The sequence below is a fragment of the Pimephales promelas genome, chromosome 10 (genome assembly GCF_988280905.1).
Source record: "Pimephales promelas chromosome 10, fPimPro1.hap1.1, whole genome shotgun sequence".
NCBI classification, from domain to species: domain Eukaryota; kingdom Metazoa; phylum Chordata; class Actinopteri; order Cypriniformes; family Leuciscidae; genus Pimephales; species Pimephales promelas.
The window spans coordinates 21850456-21870984 of record NC_142778.1 but is presented as its reverse complement, the minus strand read 5'-3'; the positions used below and the strand labels follow the sequence as shown (position 1 = coordinate 21870984).

The window sequence follows — 20529 nt, the reverse complement described above, 5'->3', positions numbered from 1 at the left end:
TAATAACATACATTTCACCATTATTTTCTAAGTATTGTGTTTCAAACTGAGAAATGTTATAACAGAAGCTGCATTGTTAATGCCGTTTCATGTTGTCTTTTAATACAGTTTTTACATATTTAATACATTGTTTATATTATCTTTGCCTTTATTACAGTTTTTACATAATACATTGTTTAATTTATCTTTGCACAATCTGCACACAAGATACTGAAAATGAATGGTTCTGATAAATTAATGTGGCTGAGAAAGACCTCTACCCACATACACATACATACAGTATACACACAAACTTGACAAATATAAGCAGACTGCTGAATATTTAAGTATGCAAATGCTCACACACGCACAGACAGCTTCACTTATTTGTCAGTTCAACATCCACATCCTCTTCGGGTTTAAGGGCGTGCCATTGGGCGATGGGTCTTCTTGGATTGGCTAACATATCTGACCAATGGCGCTGCTCTGTTCCTGAGCTGTTCAGTCCAAGGAAAACCTTTCCAATGGCATCATTCTTCCCAATTTTGTCATAGTCTAATGCTGTCACCACAACCTGCACTTTCTATAAGGAGACAAGACAAGAACCATCAGTGTGTTCAATTTCAGAAGACTCCAAAGACATTTAAAATCATTTTAAAATGAACAGAACTCTACCTGAATGTGCTCAGATGGAACTTCAAAACTAAATGATTCATTGTAATATGGGTTTAGTGTGTTTTTCTTAATTGTGGTTTTCTTTTTTTTCAGTCTTTTGCCATTCTGCATCAGGTGGATTTTTACATAAGGGTCTGTAGAACAGAAATATAATGTCAGAATCAGTGAACTAGGTGGAAAGATAGTTCAGACCTTTGATCTGAAATGTGTCATTATATAATTGGGCACTTTTTCACCCACCTGAGAGACCACCCACATCCATTTTTTTGAGGTTTTTGGCTTCCAGAACGACAACGGTCAGCTTTCCAGCAGTGGGTACATAGCGTAGAGACAAGCAAATATCACCTAAACGCTCATGCTGTGGAGTCAACAACACAGACAATTGTTATTTCACTCATCCTGAAATCAACATATTTTATTTTATTTTTTATAGATATTTTTATTGAGAAACATGGATCTACATGGAAACACGATCTACTCCATTGATCGTTAAGCCAGAAGTCCAAATCAACATATTTTATTTTTTAAATATGAGGGAAGCCACTAAACTTGGTTAAAGTGTTTATCTGACAAAATTATTGGGCAACAAAAATTGAAACTACAGTTACAGATAACTGATTACATATAGTTGCATAGAAAAACAAAAAGCTCATAGGAAAAATGTGTTTTGCTTGAGTAATTTAGTTTCGCATTGATCCCAGTTCAGTTTCCTGTGGTATTTCATGTCTCCTTTGACACATTTTATCTGTTACCATGGTTTTTGATTTGTCCTCATGTGTTACACCTCTGCCTAGTTAATTACTGTATCTTGTTTAGTAGTGATGGGGACGAGACCGCCTATGCCGAGTCCCAGTCAAGACCGAGTCTTTGAAGGGTTGAGTCCGAATTGAGGCAGTCCGTTGGTTTTCAAATACAGTCGAGTCCGAGTCAAGACCGAGTCTTTGAAGGGTCGAGTCCGAGTCGAGACCGAGTCTGTTGGTTTTCAAATACAGTCGAGTCCAAGTCAAGACCGAGTCTTTGAAGGGTCGAGTCCGAGTCAAGGCCGTGTCCGTTGGTTTTCAAATACAGTCGAGTCCGAGTCAAGACTGAGTCTTTGAAGGGTTGAGTCTGAGTCAAGGCTGTGTCCATTGCGTTTCAAAAACAATCGAGTCCGAGTCAAGACCGAGTCTTTGAAGGGTTGAGTCCGAGTCGAGGCAGAGTCCGTTGGTTTTCAAATACAGTTGAGTCCAAGTCAAGACCGAGTCTTTGAAGGGTCGAAGCCGAGTCAAGGCCGTGTCCGTTGGTTTTCAAATACAGTCGAGTCCGAGTCAAGACTGAGTCTTTGAAGGGTTGAGTCTGAGTCAAGGCCGTGTCCATTGCGTTTCAAAAACAATCGAGTCCGAGTCAAGACCGAGTCTTTGAAGGGTTGAGTCCGAGTCGAGGCAGAGTCCGTTGGTTTTCAAATACAGTCGAGTCCAAGTCAAGACCGAGTCTTTGAAGGCTCGAAGCCGAGTCAAGGCCGTGTCCGTTGGTTTTCAAAAACAATCGAGTCCGAGTCAAGACCGAGTCTTTGAAGGGTTGAGTCCGAGTCGAGGCCGAGTCCGTTGGTTTTCAAATACAGTCGAGTCCAAGTCAAGACCGAGTCTTTGAAGGGTTGAGTCCGAGTCGAGGCAGAGTCCATTGGTTTTCAAATACAGTCGAGTCCAAGTCAAGACTGAGTCTTTGAAGGGTTGAGTCTGAGTCAAGGCCGTGTCCGTTGGTTTTCAAATACAGTCGAGTCCGAGTCAAGACCGAGTCTTTGAAGGGTTGAGTCTGAGTCAAGGCCGAGTCCGTTGGTTTTCAAATACAGTCGAGTCCAAGTCAAGACCGAGTCTTTGAAGGGTTGAGTCCGAGTCGAGGCAGAGTCCATTGGTTTTCAAACACAGTCAAGTCCGAGTCAAGACCGAGCCTTTGAAGGGTCGAGTCCGAATTAAGGCCGTGTCCGTTGGTTTTCAAATACAGTCGAGTCCGAGTCAAGACCGAGTCTTTGAAGGGTCGAGTCCGAGTCGAGGCAGAGTCCGTTGGTTTTCAAATACAGTCGAGTCCGAGTCAAGACCGAGTCTTTGAAGGGTTGAGTCCGAGTTGAGACCGAGTCTGTTGGTTTTCAAATACAGTCAAGTCCAAGTCAAGACCGAGTCTTTGAAGGGTTGAGTCCGAGTTGAGACCGAGTCTGTTGGTTTTCAAATACAGTCAAGTCCGAGTCAAGACCGAGTCTTTGAAGGGTTGAGTCCGAGTTGAGACCGAGTCTGTTGGTTTTCAAATACAGTCAAGTCCGAGTCAAGACCGAGACTTTGATGGGTCGAGTCCGAGTGGAGACCGAGACGTTAGTTTTCAAATACAGTCGAGTCCGAGTCAAGACCGAGTCTTTGAAGGGTCGAGTCCGAGTCGAGGCAGAGTCCGTTGGTTTTCAAATACAGTCGAGTCCGAGTCAAGACCGAGTCTTTGAAGGGTTGAGTCCGAGTTGAGACCGAGTCTGTTGGTTTTCAAATACAGTCAAGTCCAAGTCAAGACCGAGACTTTGATGGGTCGAGTCCGAGTGGAGACCGAGTCCGTTAGTTTTCAAATACAGTCGAGTCCGAGTCAAGACCGAGTCTTTGAAGGGTTGAGTCTGAGTCAAGGCCGTGTCCATTGGTTTTCAAAAACAATAGAGTCCGAGTCAAGACCGAGTCTTTGAAGGGTCGAGTCTAAGGGTCGAGTCCTAGCCTAGTGTGTCCCTGTGTATTTATAGCCCTCTGTTTGTTTCATAGTCAGATCTTGTCATTAGTGTTTGTTCTGTTTACCATGTTTTTGTTTCCTGACACCCCAAGTAGTGTTTTAGTTTGTTTTGATTAAAGATACTGCTTGGGAAGAGGTTTAGCCTTTATTTTAGTTTTAGTTGTTTTGTTTTTTTGCCACATCCAGTCTGTCACAGAAGATCTGATCTGAAAAATGGATCTAACAGCAGTTTGGATCCTGTTCCTCAAGGTGCAGAAGCAGAGGTGAAGATCTGGTTCCTTGTGTGCATTATGAGTGCCTAAGCCTCTGCGTGTTTTTCCAAGCAGGCCTGAATCAACAAGCCAAGTCGTTCCTGCCCAGAGATGACCCCCAAGGGACGTTCCAAGAGTGTGTCTTAGACAATGGTCCAGACAATGGTCCAGACAAGCTATCGCCCACAGCACACCTCGCCACCACCTGACCACAGGACAGAGCCTGCCATGAATAAAAAGCCGAAGGCCTGCAAGGTGGTGAAGCTTGTTCTGGTACACACTCTCATTGAGTATGATGATGTGGAATGGAGCCCCACCCAAAGTGCCAATGCTGATGTGAGTGTGCTAAGCATGAAGCCCATTGTAAACATTGAGGAATGGATTAGTTTTGTCTCCCAGCACCATGTCAGTGTGGTTTATGATGCTCCCACTCTCAAATCCTCTGCCCATCCCATATCCTGTCCTGCCCAGCCAAAGCAGACTATTTCTGAACTCTCTGCCCCTCCTGTCAATGGCAAGAAATGCATCTCATAATCCTTTGCCTATGCTACCTAGTTCTTCGGCCCAGTCTCCGCTGGCTCCCTACGACTCATCCTTAGCAGGTTCCTCTTAACAGCACTAATTCACTTTGGGCTTCCTGTTCGCCAGCTTCGTCCTTGTGTTCCGAGGGAAACGATACGAAAGTGATAAGTCATGAGACCCTAGGGTGTCCCATTTGTTATTTTACGTCTCAGAAGGGAGCTCGCGTGTGGCGATTTTAGTTAATTAATCTATTTTAGTTAATTAATTTAATTATTTGATTTAGTTTATACTTCCCATTATTTTTTTTTCTATAACTCTTAAAATAATGAAAGTACATTTTAATATTCTATTCACACGTGTTATAATATATAATTTTGTGAATATATATTCTAATCACAGTTAATGTATTTGTTTTATTTCAAAGAATTGTTTTGTCTCATTTCACTTCAGCATGCTACCGTATAGGTTGTGGCCGATTCAATTAAAATTCCAACTCAAGAATGAAAAAAAATTGCCCAACCCTGGAGTTTATGTATTCAAGAATCCCTTCTTCACTCGTACCTCCTCTTTCTCGGCTTTCTGAAGATCTCTCCACTCTTCTGTTAGATGACTGAAGTCCACCTTGTTCATCTGCACCCTCACATCCCCAATAGCATCATGTTTGGAGAAACGGTCAAAGTCATACACTGTCATGACCAGCGTCTTTCCACCAAGCTCTGCATATGGAACCTGCAGATAGAACGTCAGAGTCTCATAAGTTTCTGATTGTCTTCATAGCACATTAGTCATTTTGCTGTGTAACCTCTCTAACCTTCCTTCCATGAAGGATTTTTAGTGTAAGTGGATTTTAAGAGGTACCTTAAAGGTGAAATGCTCATTAAAAGTCGGATCAAGTGTTTTGCGGTGAACTTTTGTTTCAAACTTTTTCTTCTTGTCAGGGAGGAGGTAGACTTTCACATATGGATCCGAAGTGCCACTCATATCCATAGCAGCAAGACCTTCTGCCTGAATCACACCCACAATTAACTAAACAAGAAAGAAAGTCATTTTAATTTTCATGTTATTATTAGTATCCATAATTTTTATTTAAAAATACAGTTCTCCACACCAACATTATAATTCCATTGACTAAGCAAGTTTCTCTCATTAATATGGATATTGATGACTGAATTAACACAGGTCATAGATTTGTATTCATACCGCGCTGTCAGTGAAGTTGTAGTCAAGGGTATAGAGAAGTTTTCCCAATTTTGCAGCCTCTTTAGACTCTGGATCCTCTTCTTTGAGGTCAGAATCAATACCGCGATGGACAGCCTGTGAATACCATATTATTACTATTTTAAATGACTATCTATTTGAATATATTTTATTCCTGTAAAGGCAAAGCTGAATTTTCAGCGTCCTTACTCCAGTTTTCAGAGTCACATGATCCTTCAGAAATCATTCTAATATGCTGATTTGCTGCTCAAGAATATTCTTTATCATTATCAATGTTGAAAACAGTTTTTGCTTAACATTTTTGTGGAAACTGTGATACATTTATTTTATTCTTTGGTGTATAGAGAGTTAAAGAAACATTTACTTGAATTAGAAATATTTTGTAGCAGTGTTTTCCCTCTCATTTGTGATACATTTTAATGGGTCCTCGCTGAATAAAAGCACTAATCTCTTTCCCCAAAAATTGTCTTACTGACTTCAACCTTAGGCACAGATCTGTTTGAGTGTCACCATATGAAGAGTTCAGATGCAAAAGCCTCTAAATGCCATTTGAAATTTTCTTCTAGAATGATGATTTTTATCAAACTTGTATATTTAAGTTCAGTAATTTCACTTAAATAACAATAGGTAATTACCATTGTCATTTAAGTGAAATCACTGAACTTAAATATACAAGCTTGATAAAAATGATCATTAAAGAAGAATATTTCAAATGGCACTTAGAGGCTTTTGCATCTGAACTCTTCATATATAAATTCAATTAATTATCAATTTTTTTAAGAATTTGTACCTGTTTCGATCCTTCTTCTTTGACGCTTGACATATTTATGGTGTTCTTTTCATTTTTTTCTTTCCCACCCTTATCTTTTTTCTTCTTAAATATCATCTTTTTGCAAAAACACAGGCAGCAGCTTAACGTGATGAGGACTACGAGGAAGCCGAATGCCACCAAAGCCCAGGATGGTACTGAAACAACACACACACACACAGAAATCACAATAAATACAAAGCTGTGTGTGTGTGAGAGAGAGAGAGAGTACTCACATGGGACTTTATGAAGCTCATTGAGAAACTTGCTTCTGATGCTATGGGCCAAACTCTCTGCAGTTGTAGGCTGAACAGCAGCAGGCGCAGGACTTGTAGGTTTTGATTCATTTTGTGCTGGAAATGCTGTAGATAAGGAAGGACCAGCCAGTAGAGCATCGCCCTCATGCATTCTGAAGCCAAGCAACAGAGATTTGTATTATCTAAAGAGTTGCATGCGACTTTATAAAGTTTTTAACTCCCTTATGACCTTTTGCATTTGCATAGTGATCATAATGCTGATGAATTGGGAGCTCATTATAAAGCGTAAAGGCAAAGACAGGTTCACATTCAGCGCACACAGCAGGTGACATGACGCTCCTTAACCTTGGATTATTTTAAGAAATGCTGAGTAGGAATTTATTGATTTTCTCTCTCTTTACAGTAAAATGAGACACAGAAAGCCAGTGACATTGATACCCCTGAGATGCTCTGCTGACTCAAACTTATACCTGAATATGCCGGACAAATAATAATAAACATGCATATGCACCAATAAATAAACATCAAACATATCCTTCTAATATTTGCAAACCTCAGAGGCATTCAGAATTTATTAATAAACATTATATAGTTCATGTAAAAATACATGCAGAACCTGGGACACAACATGATCTTGTATAAGCGCATTAAAGTTCACTGTTAAGTGTAATCTATAAGGATCGTAAAGAATCACTAAAACTGAAGAGGAAGAACACCTACCTGCTGCTCTGATTTGAGGAGTCGGACTGACAGTTTATCTGAATTACTGTAGAGCAAGAAACAGAAAACAAAGATAATGACAGACAGAGAGAGAAGTCTTGTGTGTCTTATAGAGTCTGTTTTAAAAGAATGAAAATATTATGATGATCGACTGACCACTGCTAGAGAGAAAATGAGAGAGAGAGAGAGAGAGAGAGAGAGAGAGAGAGAGAGAGAGAGAGAGAGCGAGAGAGAGAGCGAGAGAGAGAGAGAGAGAGAGAGAGAGAGAGAGAGAGAGAGAGAGAGAGAGAGAGAGAGAGAGAGAGTGTAAGAAGCAACCAATTGGGCAGCAGTGGGTGGAACCATATGGACATTATGGCAAAGGTTTTAACTAGGGATGTAGAAAATATTTGAAAAAAGGTCACATTTCATTAATTCCCCAAATCTTTGTAGGACATACATAGAAATGTCTAAATGTCATTGCCACCCTAGAATGTCACAATTTCCAACTAACTCTGAAAGTCAAATAGTCAAAAATATAGCCTATTGTATATATTTTGAGTGAGTATATGGTTACATATTATTGAAGCTTGTTTCTGCAATGGAATAACAAACAAAAAGGAGCTAATTGTGACTTTTTATCTCACAATTCTGCCTCTTTTTCTCACGTTCAAATCATGTAGTTCGGACTTTATAACTCGCAATTGTGAAGTTTATACTAGCCTATATCTAAGAGGGAAAAGGCAGAATTGTGAGACACAAACTTGAAATTCTGACTTTTTTCCCTCATAATTCCGAGTGCAATCACTCGCACTTTTGACATTTTCCTCAGCATTTACCGAATTATGAGATAAACTGTGAGGAAAAACTGTCTGTCGCAATTAGCTTACCTTTTTTAAGTTATAGTCCTTTTAATTTTTCTTTTTGCACAACAGTGTTTTGATATTGTGCATTTCAAGCGTTTACTCATTAAACTTTGCTTTCTTAGTGTTTAAAATGAGTATATCATCATAGTTTAATGGTAGAAACAAGAACTGGTTATAGGCCATGGCAGTTGTTACAACTGCAGAAATGACTTTTAAATGTTTTTAAAATGACTTGTAAACAGGTTTTATTAAATGTGCCTTTGTGTATGAAACATATAAAATCATTTCTATGCAAAAGGAAGTATGCAATGTATTTAAAATGTTTATTTTCATTAAACATTACTTTCATATATCATTAATATTGTCCGGTAGGTGTCAGTATATTCCGCCATGCTGGCAGAAAAACAACAACACATGGTAGAAGAAGAGCGTCGCCTGGATACTGCATGAAGCTTGAGAGGATGCCCACCGGATTACAAGGTTTTTATCATTTCAAAATAATTTTACACAGGTTAAAGTGACGTTTTTATAGCGTTTTTATATGTTGTATCCTGACACTTAAATCAATATTAATCCTCTTTTATTTCTTGTTCAGTTTGTTTGTATGACATGATGTAGTTTTGGGGTTGTTTTGGTTCAGTTCATTGCCTTCTTGTTTTTAACTTGTAAAACAAGTTAAACTTGTATCCAGTGTTATTATAGGTATATGACGAAATCGCTGAACTCGTCGTTGATGGCTTGTGGCAAATGTGCTGCTAATAAATGCTCACACAAGTTTGCTAGTTCATTTGAAATATGATGTGTCTTTATGTTGCTGATAGGAGCTTGCTGTTTTTTGTGTTCCGTGCAGATGCTCGAGGAGTGTGTGTGTGTACTCGCAGCGCTGGAGTGTGTCGTGCGTCGCTGTCTCGGGCCTGACGGCGGGAGTGTGTTGTTCACTCGAGACACAGGAGAAACACTCGTTAGTAGACACGGACGGCGCCTTCTCTGCGCACTACACCTGGAGCACCCGATGGCCAGGTGCCCGTACTCTCTTTAAAAAAAAAAAAAAAGCTCATTACTGCAAGATTGGAGTATGGTTTTGTTTGCTGAATCATATTCCATTCTACATATACCTTTTTATTTTCTATTTTAATATATTTTAAAATGTAAGTATTCATGTAAAGTAAAGCTGAATTTATATATATAGATCGATTAGACAGACGGTAGATAGATCCTTTTAATCATCTCTTTATCTTTATAGATAAAGATATATATATATATATATATATATAGAAAGAGAGAGAAAGAGAGAGAGAGAGAGGGAGAGAGAGATAAAGAGATGATTAAAAGGATCTATCTATCGTCTGTCTAATCGATCTATATATATAAATTCAGCTTTACTTTACATGAATACTTACATTTTAAAATAATGCCCTGAAACCATACATTTATTCTTTCTATGTCTTTCTCTCTCTGAGAGCTCTCTCTCTCTCTCTCTCTCTCTCTCTCTCTCTCTATATATATATATATATATATATATTTATATATATATAGATAAAGATATATGTATATATATATATATATATAGAAAGAGAGAGAAAGAGAGAGAGAGAGAGAGAGAGAGAGAGAGAGAGAGAGAGAGAGAGAGAGAGAGAGCTCTCAGAGAGAGAAAGACATAGAAAGAATAAATGTATGGTTTTAGGGCAAGTCTAGTATGAAAACAAATATGTAAAATATATGTACCGGTATTCATATTTAAAAGCCTAAAACTAGAGAGAAACTAACAGTTCTGACATTTTTTGGGGTTTATGTATATTAATTATTATGAAATGACAATGATGTGGATTTATTTAGCTTTTTTTTTTTTTTAGGATGGTGTTGGACTGCATGTGTGCACATGCTAAAGCTACTGGAGACGGCACAAAGTCATTCATTCTCCTGCTGGCCGCACTTTTACGAGGAATTCAGAACTCTGCTCACATGCGCCGCAAAAGATTATGGACTGGCCCTGGCCTTCGAAATCTTGCTAATCGCCTTCTCGCTGTCAGCCGGAAGGAGTTGGAAGAAGCCGTAATACACAAAATTACCCCATATGCCTCATTGTGGTGTAGTCGCCATAGTTACAAACGGGAGGGCAGTATCCTTGACTTGTTGATTGGTGGGTATATTTCTGGAAGACTGGCGATTGGTCAGGCTGAAATACTGAAACGAGTCCTATGTGAGTTCTACCACAAAGTCAGTCAAGATCAAGACGCAGTAGAAACAATCTCATTCATACATTCGCACTTCTCTTTACTGCATACATCAGTGACAGGACTTCCTATCGGCTCCTCAGAGGTGATTGAAGGCCTGGTTGTGACACGTGATTGGTCGGTGTGGACTGAACTACAAGGACCAGTAAAAGCACTCATTTTATATGAGAGTTTTGGGCCTACTATTGTTACCGCAGGTGACAACATATCCATATGCGTTCAACAAGACTGGCTGCAACGTACAGAGAGCATCATGAAGCAAAAGTTATTGAGTTTATTAGACTTACAGGTGAATGTGATGCTCTCATCCGTGAAGCAGCCAGAAAGTGTGGTGCAATGGGCTCGACTGAACCACATCGCTCTACTTGAGTTTGTCGACTCGGCCCAGCTGGACTTGCTTTCCAACATCAGTGCTGCAGAAACACTCTCTCATCCACCTCTTCAACACCTCGTGACGCTAAAGTACTGCAGACGTGTGCAACTTGGTGGGCATCGCTGTGCCTGTCTGGGAACGGTTTCGCACACACACACACTTGTTCTTTGTGCACCAGCACCAGGATTGCTTGACCAGACTGTGTGTGTGAGCCAGGGTGTGTTTGCAATGTTGCACCATCTGTCTCAGACTCACGACAGCTTTAAAAAACGGTTTCAAAGCTCCATTCCTGCTGCCGACCAATCACAAAGCACGCTTTCAACTCAAGACCTGTGGGGTGGAATTATGCGTGGAGGTGGAGTGCTTCCCGTTGGTGGCATGTTTGAGTTCTTGCTACATCATTTCCTGCTGAACGAGCATAACTGTGGTGACCCAGAGTGCTGTAGGCTGCTGGCAGAGGCTTTGTTGTGTGTGCCTAGAACTTTATACTCTCACAATCAAAGAAGCTTCTTGAATATACAGACATCTTTCTTAAGTGATCTTAAGCAATTGGAACGGGCCAAATTGCAAGAGTGGGAATTGCCAGACCTAAAGTTTGGGCTCGGGTTTAGTGCGAGTTCTGAATTGGCACCGTGTCTGGAGTCGGTCAGTGGTAAACAGCAGCTGGTTGTTTCTGTGTTGCAGTGTTTGCACAGACTCTTATGTGTAGGGGATATTTTACACACCCGCTCTCCATTACGCACCGGCCCACAAACGCACTCTGAGGAGGATGAGGATGAGGAAGAGGAAGGAATGAAAGAACACTCAAACTCCACTCAGAGAACAGTTGCATAATCCGCACTGAATATCCAAGTCTATAATGTTGTGTAAATTCTATTCACTGTGCCACTTACAGGTGCATGTGATGCTCTCATCCGTGAAGCAGCCTGAAAGTGTGGTGCAATGGGCTCGACTGAACCACATCGCTCTACTTGAGTTTGTCGACTCGGCCCAGCTGGACTTGCTTTCCAACATCAGTGCTGCAGAAACACTCTCTCATCCACCTCTTCAACACCCTGTGACGCTAAAGTACTGTTAGACGTGTGCAACTTGGTGGGCATCGCTATGCCGGTCTGGGAACGGTTTCGCACACACACACTTGTTCTTTGTGCACCAGCACTAGGATTGCTTGACCAGACTGTGTGTGTGAGCCAAAGTGTGTTTGATCTGTCTTAGACTCATGACAGCTTTAAAAGCACAGTTTCAAAGCTCCATTCCTGCTGCCGACCAATCACAAAGCACGCTTGTGGGGTGGAATCATCTGTGTCATTTCGTTCATCCGTGAACGAAGTGGCTTCAAAAAGTATTAGATGCTTAAAAACACCTGAATGCTCTTGCATTACATACATACATAAAAACAAGTGGCATCTGCTAACAAATGCTGCTAAACTTTCTCTCAGAACTAACTTTAAATATTTGAGCCCTTTTGCAATGATGACTTTAATCCACCTGGTCATTTTTTTAGATGTCCTTTTAAATAAATGCCACTTGCTTTGATATTTTGTTATGGAAAGCAAAAAAAATTCAGAGATTCTTAAGAGTTTCTTAAGACATCTTTAGGTATTATATTTATTTATATAAAATATTCTATTGAACATAAGTTCAGATACAATTTTTGTAGAAATATTTGTAAAACAGTTCCATATGCAGTTAACACTGAAATAGAAAAAATTTTCAATTAGTTTAAAAAAGTTTGAAATCATTGTTGGCTAATGTTGTAGAAACAAAACAGTTGTTTTTTTTTTTTTTTAAATTAAAAGCCAATAAAAGTAGTACAATTCAAAAGTTTGTGGTCAGTAAGATTATTTTGGAAAGAAATGAATACTTTTGTTTAGCATGGACACATTCAATTGATCAAAAGTGTCAGTAACGACATGTATTATTTTACAAAAGATATCTATTTCTTTTAAATAGGGTTTTGTATTTATTTATCAAAGAATCCTGAAAAATGATAAGCAGCCCAACTGTTTTCAATATTGATAATAAGTAGAGCCAGACCGATCGGCAGGCTGATATTATCGGCCGATATTATGCATTTTCCAAACTATCGGTATCGGCAGTTTTAATGGCTGATAAATGAATATTTCAAAAATAAAAGAAAAACAGACAAAACACGCTTGAACCATGTCATTAGTGTTGGAGTTGTATAGTTTGTCCACCAGAGGGCACTCAACTCTACACCGTTCCTGTTGGCAACACTCGTTTGAGTTGGTCTCGATACATACATTGCTTGAATAAAAATTAAAAGAACATCTCCATCAGTTCTCTAAACTCAAATAAGCATTACAAAATGTGTGACTATCATGTCCAGTTTTGCTTCTGTTAAATAAGCTGAGAGTGAAGCGGAATCAGCTAGTAATAGTTACGTTACGTTGTTACAGTGTAGTTGACTGACTGTCCTTTTAACTTGTGACTGAAGTAACTTATTTCTTTAATAGCTCGTGACAGTTATAGCAATGAGACGTATCATCTCTCCTTGGCCTGTTATATTGAAAATATAGCTAAATTGCTAAACCATTGCTAAATTATGGCTCATCATAGACTAGCTTACCACAAAGCTAGCTAATGCCACTATCATCAGTCTGTTCTGTTGTGACAATAAAAGAAACAAGTTTCTTTTTAAAATGCATTATCATATTATTTTAGTTAAAACTCATAAATAACTAATGTTAGGGGAAATCTGTTAATGTTTTGTTGCAGGTTCCTGAAATAAAAATAAAAAATATTGGCAGATATATATCGGATTTTAAAACCAAAAAATATTTGTATTGGTATCGGCCTTCAAAATCCTTTATCGGTCGGGTTCTAATAAGAAGAAGAAATGTTGATCACCAACTCTGAAGAATCACGTGACACTAAATATTGATGCAGTAAATTCAGCTTTGCCATCCCAGGAATAAATTATAAATTGCTCCATTATGCTTTTTCAAATATTATACCTTTCATGCAGTGTAATATTTGTAGCTGTTTGTGAATGTAAAATGTAAAGTTTTAAAGATCAAAGTGAACTACATATTACTACATGAGATATTGCCACCCATAAGAAAGAATCGATTATGAACTGCTGAAATGTTTGGTCAGTAATTCCAGTCTACATACCAACATAACAATGTAACAAATTTGCATGAATTCAGCATACGGCTGAATTTTTTACCTTGGCTGCATTTAAACCTGGGAAAATGAGGGCACTTTAATATAAAAAGCAGTTATGTAGCATTGTAATAATCTATTTCACAATATCATTGTTTTTACTGTATGTTTGACCAAATAAATTCAGCCTTGGTGAGAATAAGAGACTTGTACTTTAAAAATAACATCTTGTTACATGCATGGTAATGTACTTTAAAAATAACATCCTGTTAATATAGTACTGTCCCTGTCACTGATTATATGAGTAGAGTCAAAAGTTTGTCAAAATTGTTAGATATTAAATTTAGATAGATGATCTTGTGTGTCTCAATAGATGTCCAGCTGGTCCCAGAAGTCACAGAAATGGTCCCTGTCCCCGTGTTGTGGGTGTGACTGTAGAGTCAGGTTCAGGATGGGCCAGTCTTCTGTGGCCGTGTACTGTGGCCAAACAGCAAGCCTTTGCTTTCTGCAAAAGTGCGTCTGTTCACTTCGAGAGTTTGGGTCCCCCGTGTGAGCAAACGCTCCCCAATAGCACGCCATTCGATTGGCCAGAAGGGTCTCTTGAGGTGTAAGTGTGAAGTTTGTGCTGGGGGCGGAGTCAAACAGAAAGGGAAGCTCTGCCCCATGGCAGGTGTGATTGTAGCAGAACGGAAGCCCCGCCCATATGTTGGGATCAGATGGAGCATGATCAAATATATACAACCAAACAGATCCGCCAGCTCTTACTCCAGAACGAGCAGACCATCGAGCCGGACACAGAAAAACATAATCTGTCACAATCTGAAAAAAAGGCCCAAAGCCCAACATTGTAAGAACACATAATGCCTAAGTTGTTTATATAGGGTGCTGAAGTCTTACCTGTGAAAGCATCACTCGTCTGTCCTGGTTTCGGTAGAAAGGAATGTATTTGTGTAGAATTCTGAATGCATGTTGCTTAAAAATAGCAACAGAGTAGAGCAAACATTCCAGCACTGACACAGACTGGTTGAAAGTGCCGTACACAAAGACTACACCTTCCTCAGAGGTTGTACCTACAGTGCAGACCAGAAAACTCACAAAGGTAAACGATGCAAATCTTACATAATTTAAAATACAATGTAAAATAGAATGGCTAAATACAATGTAAGCTTTGGTTAAATTTAAGCAGTTAATTTCTATAGTAATAAGATCTATGTGTATTTAACCCAGAATGTGCTGATGTTGTTGTTGGAGTATATATATATATATATATATATATATGAAAGTATCAGAAACCTAGTATAACAGGCTTGTAACTCTGCCAGTTGCCTGTTTGGAAGGCTGTGATTGGCTGTTCCTGGATAAGCTCTCCATCAATGAATGGCCCCCATGTCTCAAAGACCTCTAGGAAATGGAAGGGGTTGATGATCTTTGAACCTACAAAAGACAGAATTAGATTTTAAGTGAATGATTTCAGTGTTTGTATATGTCTGATAGATGTCTAATATTTTTGTCTGATACATTTATTACATGGCTCCCTGAAATCCTTGATTCTAACTGGCCAATCAGAACATTATGCATTATATTTTTATGTAATGTTCACAAAATTGTATATTTGAATGCCGTCCCAGATAAAACCATATATCACCATATATGTTCAGCATAAATTAATATTTAATGTTAATTTATTTATTTATTTGGCAAATAGCTGTGTATTAAGAGAGATAAAGCAAAATAAACCCAATCAGGATGACACTGTGTCTGTATGAGTCCGTGTGTAGCCTGTATGAGTCAATATTATTTCAATATTATTTCTAATCTATTATAGTATATATTATTATTTTGAATTAGCTTTTATTTTTATTTTAACATTATTTTTCATTTTAGTTATTAGTTATTTTGTTATGTGCTTTTGTAATTTTTTACATTTATCCCAATTCAATACTAATTCCATTTTATTTGTCATTTTATTAATTCAACTTAGGGGTATTTTAGTATTACTGAGATATGTTTATGTTTTTATTTTTATATTTTTCATTTTAGTTAAAGTCATTTAATTTTAGTTCAGTTAAATTTATTATTATTTTGAAAAAATGTCAGTAAAGTTTTTATTTATTTTTAACTAAATGAAAATGAGAAATACGTTTTTTTTTATTGTATTTCAGTTCATATTTATTTTAAATAACAAAAATGTTTTTAATTTAGTTAGCTACAACCTTCAACTTAACTTTGTCCTCAGTCAGTTACCAAGGCAAGTTTTTACAAATTGTCATCTAATATTTTATATTATTTCAGTTTTATTTCAATTAACGAAAACAATTTTTTATAGTTTTCATTCACATTAACTCTGATGTAAGTGTGTATACCTGATTTAACCTGGGCGTTGAGTACAGCATGTGAACTGAGAGAGCGCAGGCAGGGCAGATCAAATGCTGAGCAATTAGTTTGTTTAGCAAAATCCCAGCCCAGTTTCAGAGCATCCCATCTACAACATAATAAACAACATTATTTTCAGCATCATCATAATTTCTGTATTATCTCAGGAGGCCAAGGCTCTGTTCTAAACAGTCACTGTGATTTTGCCAAGTAAAACATGTTCCTGGATCAACATCATTTTTATTGATCCTGGAACAACATTCCAACATTTAGGAACATGTTTCACTTGGTGTAGTTGCATATAGATAGCCATTATGTTAAGTCTGTGTCTTAAAGGCCCACTGAAGTGCCTTGAAGTGCTTATTCGTACTTTCCGCGCCGACAGGGCGGGACATATTGAATAGCTCCTCCCCTTTTCAAAATAGCATTAAAATATAGCATTCTAAATTCAACTGGATCCGATATGTTTTGTGGTATTTGCGCCAACTCACGCATATGATCCACTCTGTGCTATCATGTCTCTGGACCGGAGCTGCAGCAGTTCGTGCGACACTAACGTAAAACCAGACTAATGCAAAACTTAATTCGCCCCAAAGCATATTTACACTGTCTGAATTGTTCCCTATCCCTTATATAGTACACTATGTGCCATTCATGTAGAAAATAGTAAATGTGTGAAGTTGTGAACAAGCGACCGTTTTCGGCCCAAGCTTCAGCGTCTATTTGTGGGCGGGACACTTTCGATTACAGAGAACTTTTGATTGGACAGATAATTAAAAATCATTGATCCATATTGGCGGTTTTGAACTCTCATATCTTCAAAATGTGAATTTTGCCTTCTTTTTGTTTGGAGCACACTAGCTTATAGATAAACGTAAGGCTAACATATTCATACTAAAAGCCATAAAACTTCCATTTTGATTTCATGGGGACTTTAAGTAGGCCTATAGTATAACAAACTGGGGCAATCAGTCTTTTTGGTATCAAATTAGACCAATCGTTTTTATGTAACTAGCATGAAACGTTATGAAAAATGTGACTTAAAATGAGACTTTATTGGCTCCTGCAGGCCACAATGCAGTTGACAAGGTTTTGAGAAAGAGGTTAAGAGTGTTTTATGTGTGCTTTACCTGGTTTTCAGTGGCAAAGAGAATGGTAAACTCTGAATGGCTGCATGTCTAAACAAAGACTCACTGCTCTCCATCATTAGATGAAGACACACTGATTGGGCTCCAGCGCTCTCACCAAACAGTGTAACCTACACATGCAAATATATATATAGCAATTAGATGTCCAGACTGTCATCATTCATCCACCCCCATGCGCTCTGATACCTTATTTGGGTCTCCTCCAAAAGCTGCAATGTTTTCTTGGACCCAGCGCAATGCTGCCTGCTGGTCTAGAATCCCATAATTCCCCACAGCAGAGCTATCGGGATCTTTGCCTGTGACTAAGAAGCCAAATGCACCTGAACATTGAACACAACATCTTACAAAATTGCTCATTCAGATGTTGGCGCACACACACCAATATGGAAAATGTAATACTTTTTCACTAACCAAGACGATATTCCATGTTTACAACCACTGTGTTGCTATAGTTACTGATGAAGCGGCCATCGTATAGAGGTTTGGAGGCGGAGCCAGCGATGAAGTCACCGCCATGAATCCACACCATCACTGGTAGTGCTGTTACAATCGGCAACGACAGGTTGACGCTCACAGGTACAAACACATTTAGATATAGGCAGTCCTCACTAACCTGTGTACAGTAAATCCAGATTCACATTCAGACCAGCATTAAGAAACCTTTCTTGTTAGCTTGTTGTCAGTGTGTTGGTGTGTGGTTGCTAAAGTGTTCTTAGTCTTTCTTAGCATGTAATGTTGTTGCTAGGGTATTGCTAGATTGTTGTCAGGGGGTTGCTATGTGGTTGCTAAAGTTTTTCAGGTGTTTTTAGCATGTTGCAGTGTGGTTAGGTAGTTGCCAGGGCACTGCTAGGTGGTTGCTAAGGTTTTCTGAGTGTTTTTAGCATGTTGGAATGTGGTTGCTATGGCATTGATAGATTGTTTTTAGATAGTTTGCTATGTGGTTGCTACATTTTTGGAGTGTTTTTAGCATGTTCCAGTGTGGCTTCTAGGTAGTTGCCAGGATGTTGCTATGTGGTTGCTAAAGTCATCTAAATATTTCTTATCATATTGATATGTTGTTGCAAGGGCATTGCTGTGTGGTTGCCAGGATGTTGCTATGTTGTTGCTAAAGTGTTTTAACCATGTTTGTGGTGTTGCTACACAGTTGCTGATGTGCTCTGAGTGTTTCTTCGGATGTTGCGTTGTGGTTTCCACAGCGTTGCTAGGTGGTTGCTAAAGTGTTCTGAGCATTTCTTAGTGTGTTGATATGTGGTTGCTATGCAGTTGCTGACATGCTCTAAATGTGTTTCTATGCATGTTTAAGTGTAGTTTCTGGAGCATTACTAGTTGATTGCTTTAAGGCCCAAGTCAAAAGATCTTACATTCGGGCAACTATTTCTGTCCATATTGCACAAACAGTGCAGGGCGACTAATCGTTTTAAAAAAACCTCTAACCTTAATTATGAGCACCTGTAACTGAATATTTTATGAGTTTTAATAGGTGGATGGTTTTAAAATGTGTAATGATTACAAATGTTGCATACCTTAGGAGGACACAGCTGAGAGAACTCCCCAGCACACATCTGCATGCACGCGGGACGGGGAAATGTGGCATCATAAATGTACAACCAAGGTGACAAGGGTGAAGGAGGAGTCCAGCGTTTATCTCCCACAGGAGGGTCAGCAAATGGAATGCCATAAAACACGTGAGCTTTGTCCAAAGTACGGCCTCGAACTTGCCCGAGAAGTGTGGTGACCACTGGATCTTCACTAGCCGTATCATCCAGGCCATCAAAGCTGTTATCATCTTCAAAATTACTTTCATTACATGTTCTGGTTGTTATGGAATCAGCAGCTGAATGCACATCACTTGATTCAGCCACAGTGTTTATTGAAAAGTCATCAGTACTAGCATATAATTCTAGACTCTTGAGTGAGTTTAAAGACTCACCTAGAAAAACATCATCCAAGCTCTCATGTACTTCATTTTGTTCAGTATTTGGGATGTTAAACATCATGGTCTGAGTCCCAGTAGTGTGTACATAGAATGTCTTTTGTTGAGCATCAATTTCTTGTCTTCCTCTAACAATTGGCATCATTGAAAGTAACGCAACCACAATCAATATAGTAGCAGACGACATCATGATGGTCTTTCAAACTGAGGTGTAGATTCAGAGAGCCAATCAAGATAGATGTAGTTTAGTCAAGATAGTTAGTTTAGTTCCACTCACATCAACAGAAGAATCTCAGCTGCCCAGATCCACAAACATTTGCTTGCCGAAAGTTTTTGTACTGTAGATTCCCAGTTATTGCCATCCGTAACTGTGATTTGTCTTTAATCTGCAAAGAGTGAGTATGTAGAGGAATCAGACTCTGTCTTGTGTGCCTGTTGAATTTCACGCGTAGAGGAATCGGACTCTGTCTTGTGTGCCTGTTGAATTTCACGTGACATCAATGAGTTAAAATGTCACAAACATTTCAGTCTCTCTCACACACAAGAGCGCTATTGTGAAACAAATGAGATTACAGGCAGAGAGAGGTCAGGATATGGTAAATGCACAGGCCATGCTGTGTGCTAATGTTTTGTATTTATATACAACAGAATCAAATAGACTTTAAGAATAGTTTGGTAGCCTATTACACTTAAAGCCCTGTTTTAAAATCGTTTCTGATGAAATAGAATGGTTAAGATTGAAATTTGGACACATGCTGCCGGCCCGAGAACCATTGTGACATGTGTCCAAATTTCAATCTTAACCATTCTATTTGATTAGAAACAATCTTTAAACAGGGTTGTAAAAGTGTAAAAATTCCGACCTTGTCCTTTAATTTTGAAAGTATATAAAAATACTAAATGTAACAAAATAAAAATAAAACCTTTTTATCATGTAATATGTAATTTGTCTTCTCAGTTAACATCTCCTTAGGTTAGTGTGTCTCGTACTAATAGCCTGGACTGAGATTTTCTTAATAAGATTTAGTCCGTGTTTTATCATTTTCTGTTAAGTTTTTAATGGACTATTGTTTTTCTCATACTGTGGAAGTCAGTGGGCACCAGTAAACCGCTATTAACCGATATTCTTCAAATGATCTTCTTTTGTGTTCAGCAGAGGAGAGAAACTCATACAGGTTTGGACCAACTAAAAGTACAAGATATATAAGACTTTTGTAATAAAATATCGAAAAAACACTTGCACAGTGTGATATATATTCTGCAGTTGTGTACTTACAATATCCCAAAAGTCTCCAAAGATTTTTTATTTCAGAGAAATTCCAATTTTAAAT

At 38.6% G+C, this 20529-nt stretch overlaps 3 protein-coding genes across 3 annotated transcripts; 1 reads left to right on the top strand and 2 right to left on the bottom strand.

The window, feature by feature from the left end:
* Positions 1 to 83: 83 nt before the first annotated feature.
* syt1b (synaptotagmin Ib) lies at positions 84 to 6594 on the bottom strand. Its single transcript, XM_039654449.2, has 8 exons — positions 6423 to 6594; positions 6169 to 6344; positions 5361 to 5474; positions 5019 to 5186; positions 4722 to 4889; positions 895 to 1012; positions 655 to 788; positions 84 to 562 (listed from the first exon to the last, which is right to left on the bottom strand). The coding sequence occupies exons 1-8, from the start codon at positions 6592 to 6594 to the stop codon at positions 359 to 361; spliced, it is 1254 nt and encodes a 417-aa protein (XP_039510383.2). The 3' UTR covers positions 84 to 358.
* A 1805-nt stretch (positions 6595 to 8399) lies between these two features.
* bbs10 (Bardet-Biedl syndrome 10) lies at positions 8400 to 12394 on the top strand. The gene is made up of 3 exons (XM_039654311.2): positions 8400 to 8488; positions 8859 to 9028; positions 9862 to 12394. Exons 2-3 carry the CDS (start codon positions 8859 to 8861, stop codon positions 11447 to 11449), a joined length of 1758 nt encoding a protein of 585 aa, XP_039510245.2. The 5' UTR covers positions 8400 to 8488; the 3' UTR covers positions 11450 to 12394.
* On the bottom strand, positions 12125 to 20529 carry LOC120464908 (crystal protein). Its single transcript, XM_039654495.2, has 9 exons — positions 20475 to 20529; positions 18789 to 19675; positions 17677 to 17878; positions 17452 to 17585; positions 17248 to 17375; positions 16108 to 16226; positions 15038 to 15178; positions 14642 to 14814; positions 12125 to 14563 (listed from the first exon to the last, which is right to left on the bottom strand). Exons 2-9 carry the CDS (start codon positions 19386 to 19388, stop codon positions 14111 to 14113), a joined length of 1950 nt encoding a protein of 649 aa, XP_039510429.2. The 5' UTR covers positions 19389 to 19675; positions 20475 to 20529; the 3' UTR covers positions 12125 to 14110.

What these genes read in the sequence shown, in the direction of transcription:
- LOC120464908 (XM_039654495.2), bottom strand. Translation starts at nt 19,388, where the DNA reads ATGATGTCGTCTGCTACTATATTGATTGTGGTTGCGTTACTTTCAATG. An exon ending in CTCAGCTGTGTCCTCCTAAG is followed by an intron (nt 17,879 to 18,788) that starts GTATGCAACATT and finishes TACTGTACACAG; the next exon opens with GTTAGTGAGGACTGCCTATA. An exon ending in TTGGAGGAGACCCAAATAAG is followed by an intron (nt 17,376 to 17,451) that starts GTATCAGAGCGC and finishes TTGCATGTGTAG; the next exon opens with GTTACACTGTTTGGTGAGAG.
- syt1b (XM_039654449.2), bottom strand. Translation starts at nt 6,594, where the DNA reads ATGCATGAGGGCGATGCTCTACTGGCTGGTCCTTCCTTATCTACAGCA. An exon ending in AAGAAGAAGGATCGAAACAG is followed by an intron (nt 5,475 to 6,168) that starts GTACAAATTCTT and finishes TGGTATTCACAG; the next exon opens with GCTGTCCATCGCGGTATTGA. An exon ending in GGATGTGGGTGGTCTCTCAG is followed by an intron (nt 789 to 894) that starts GTGGGTGAAAAA and finishes TCTGTTCTACAG; the next exon opens with ACCCTTATGTAAAAATCCAC.
- bbs10 (XM_039654311.2), top strand. Translation starts at nt 8,859, where the DNA reads ATGCTCGAGGAGTGTGTGTGTGTACTCGCAGCGCTGGAGTGTGTCGTG. An exon ending in CTGGAGCACCCGATGGCCAG is followed by an intron (nt 9,029 to 9,861) that starts GTGCCCGTACTC and finishes TTTTTTTTTTAG; the next exon opens with GATGGTGTTGGACTGCATGT.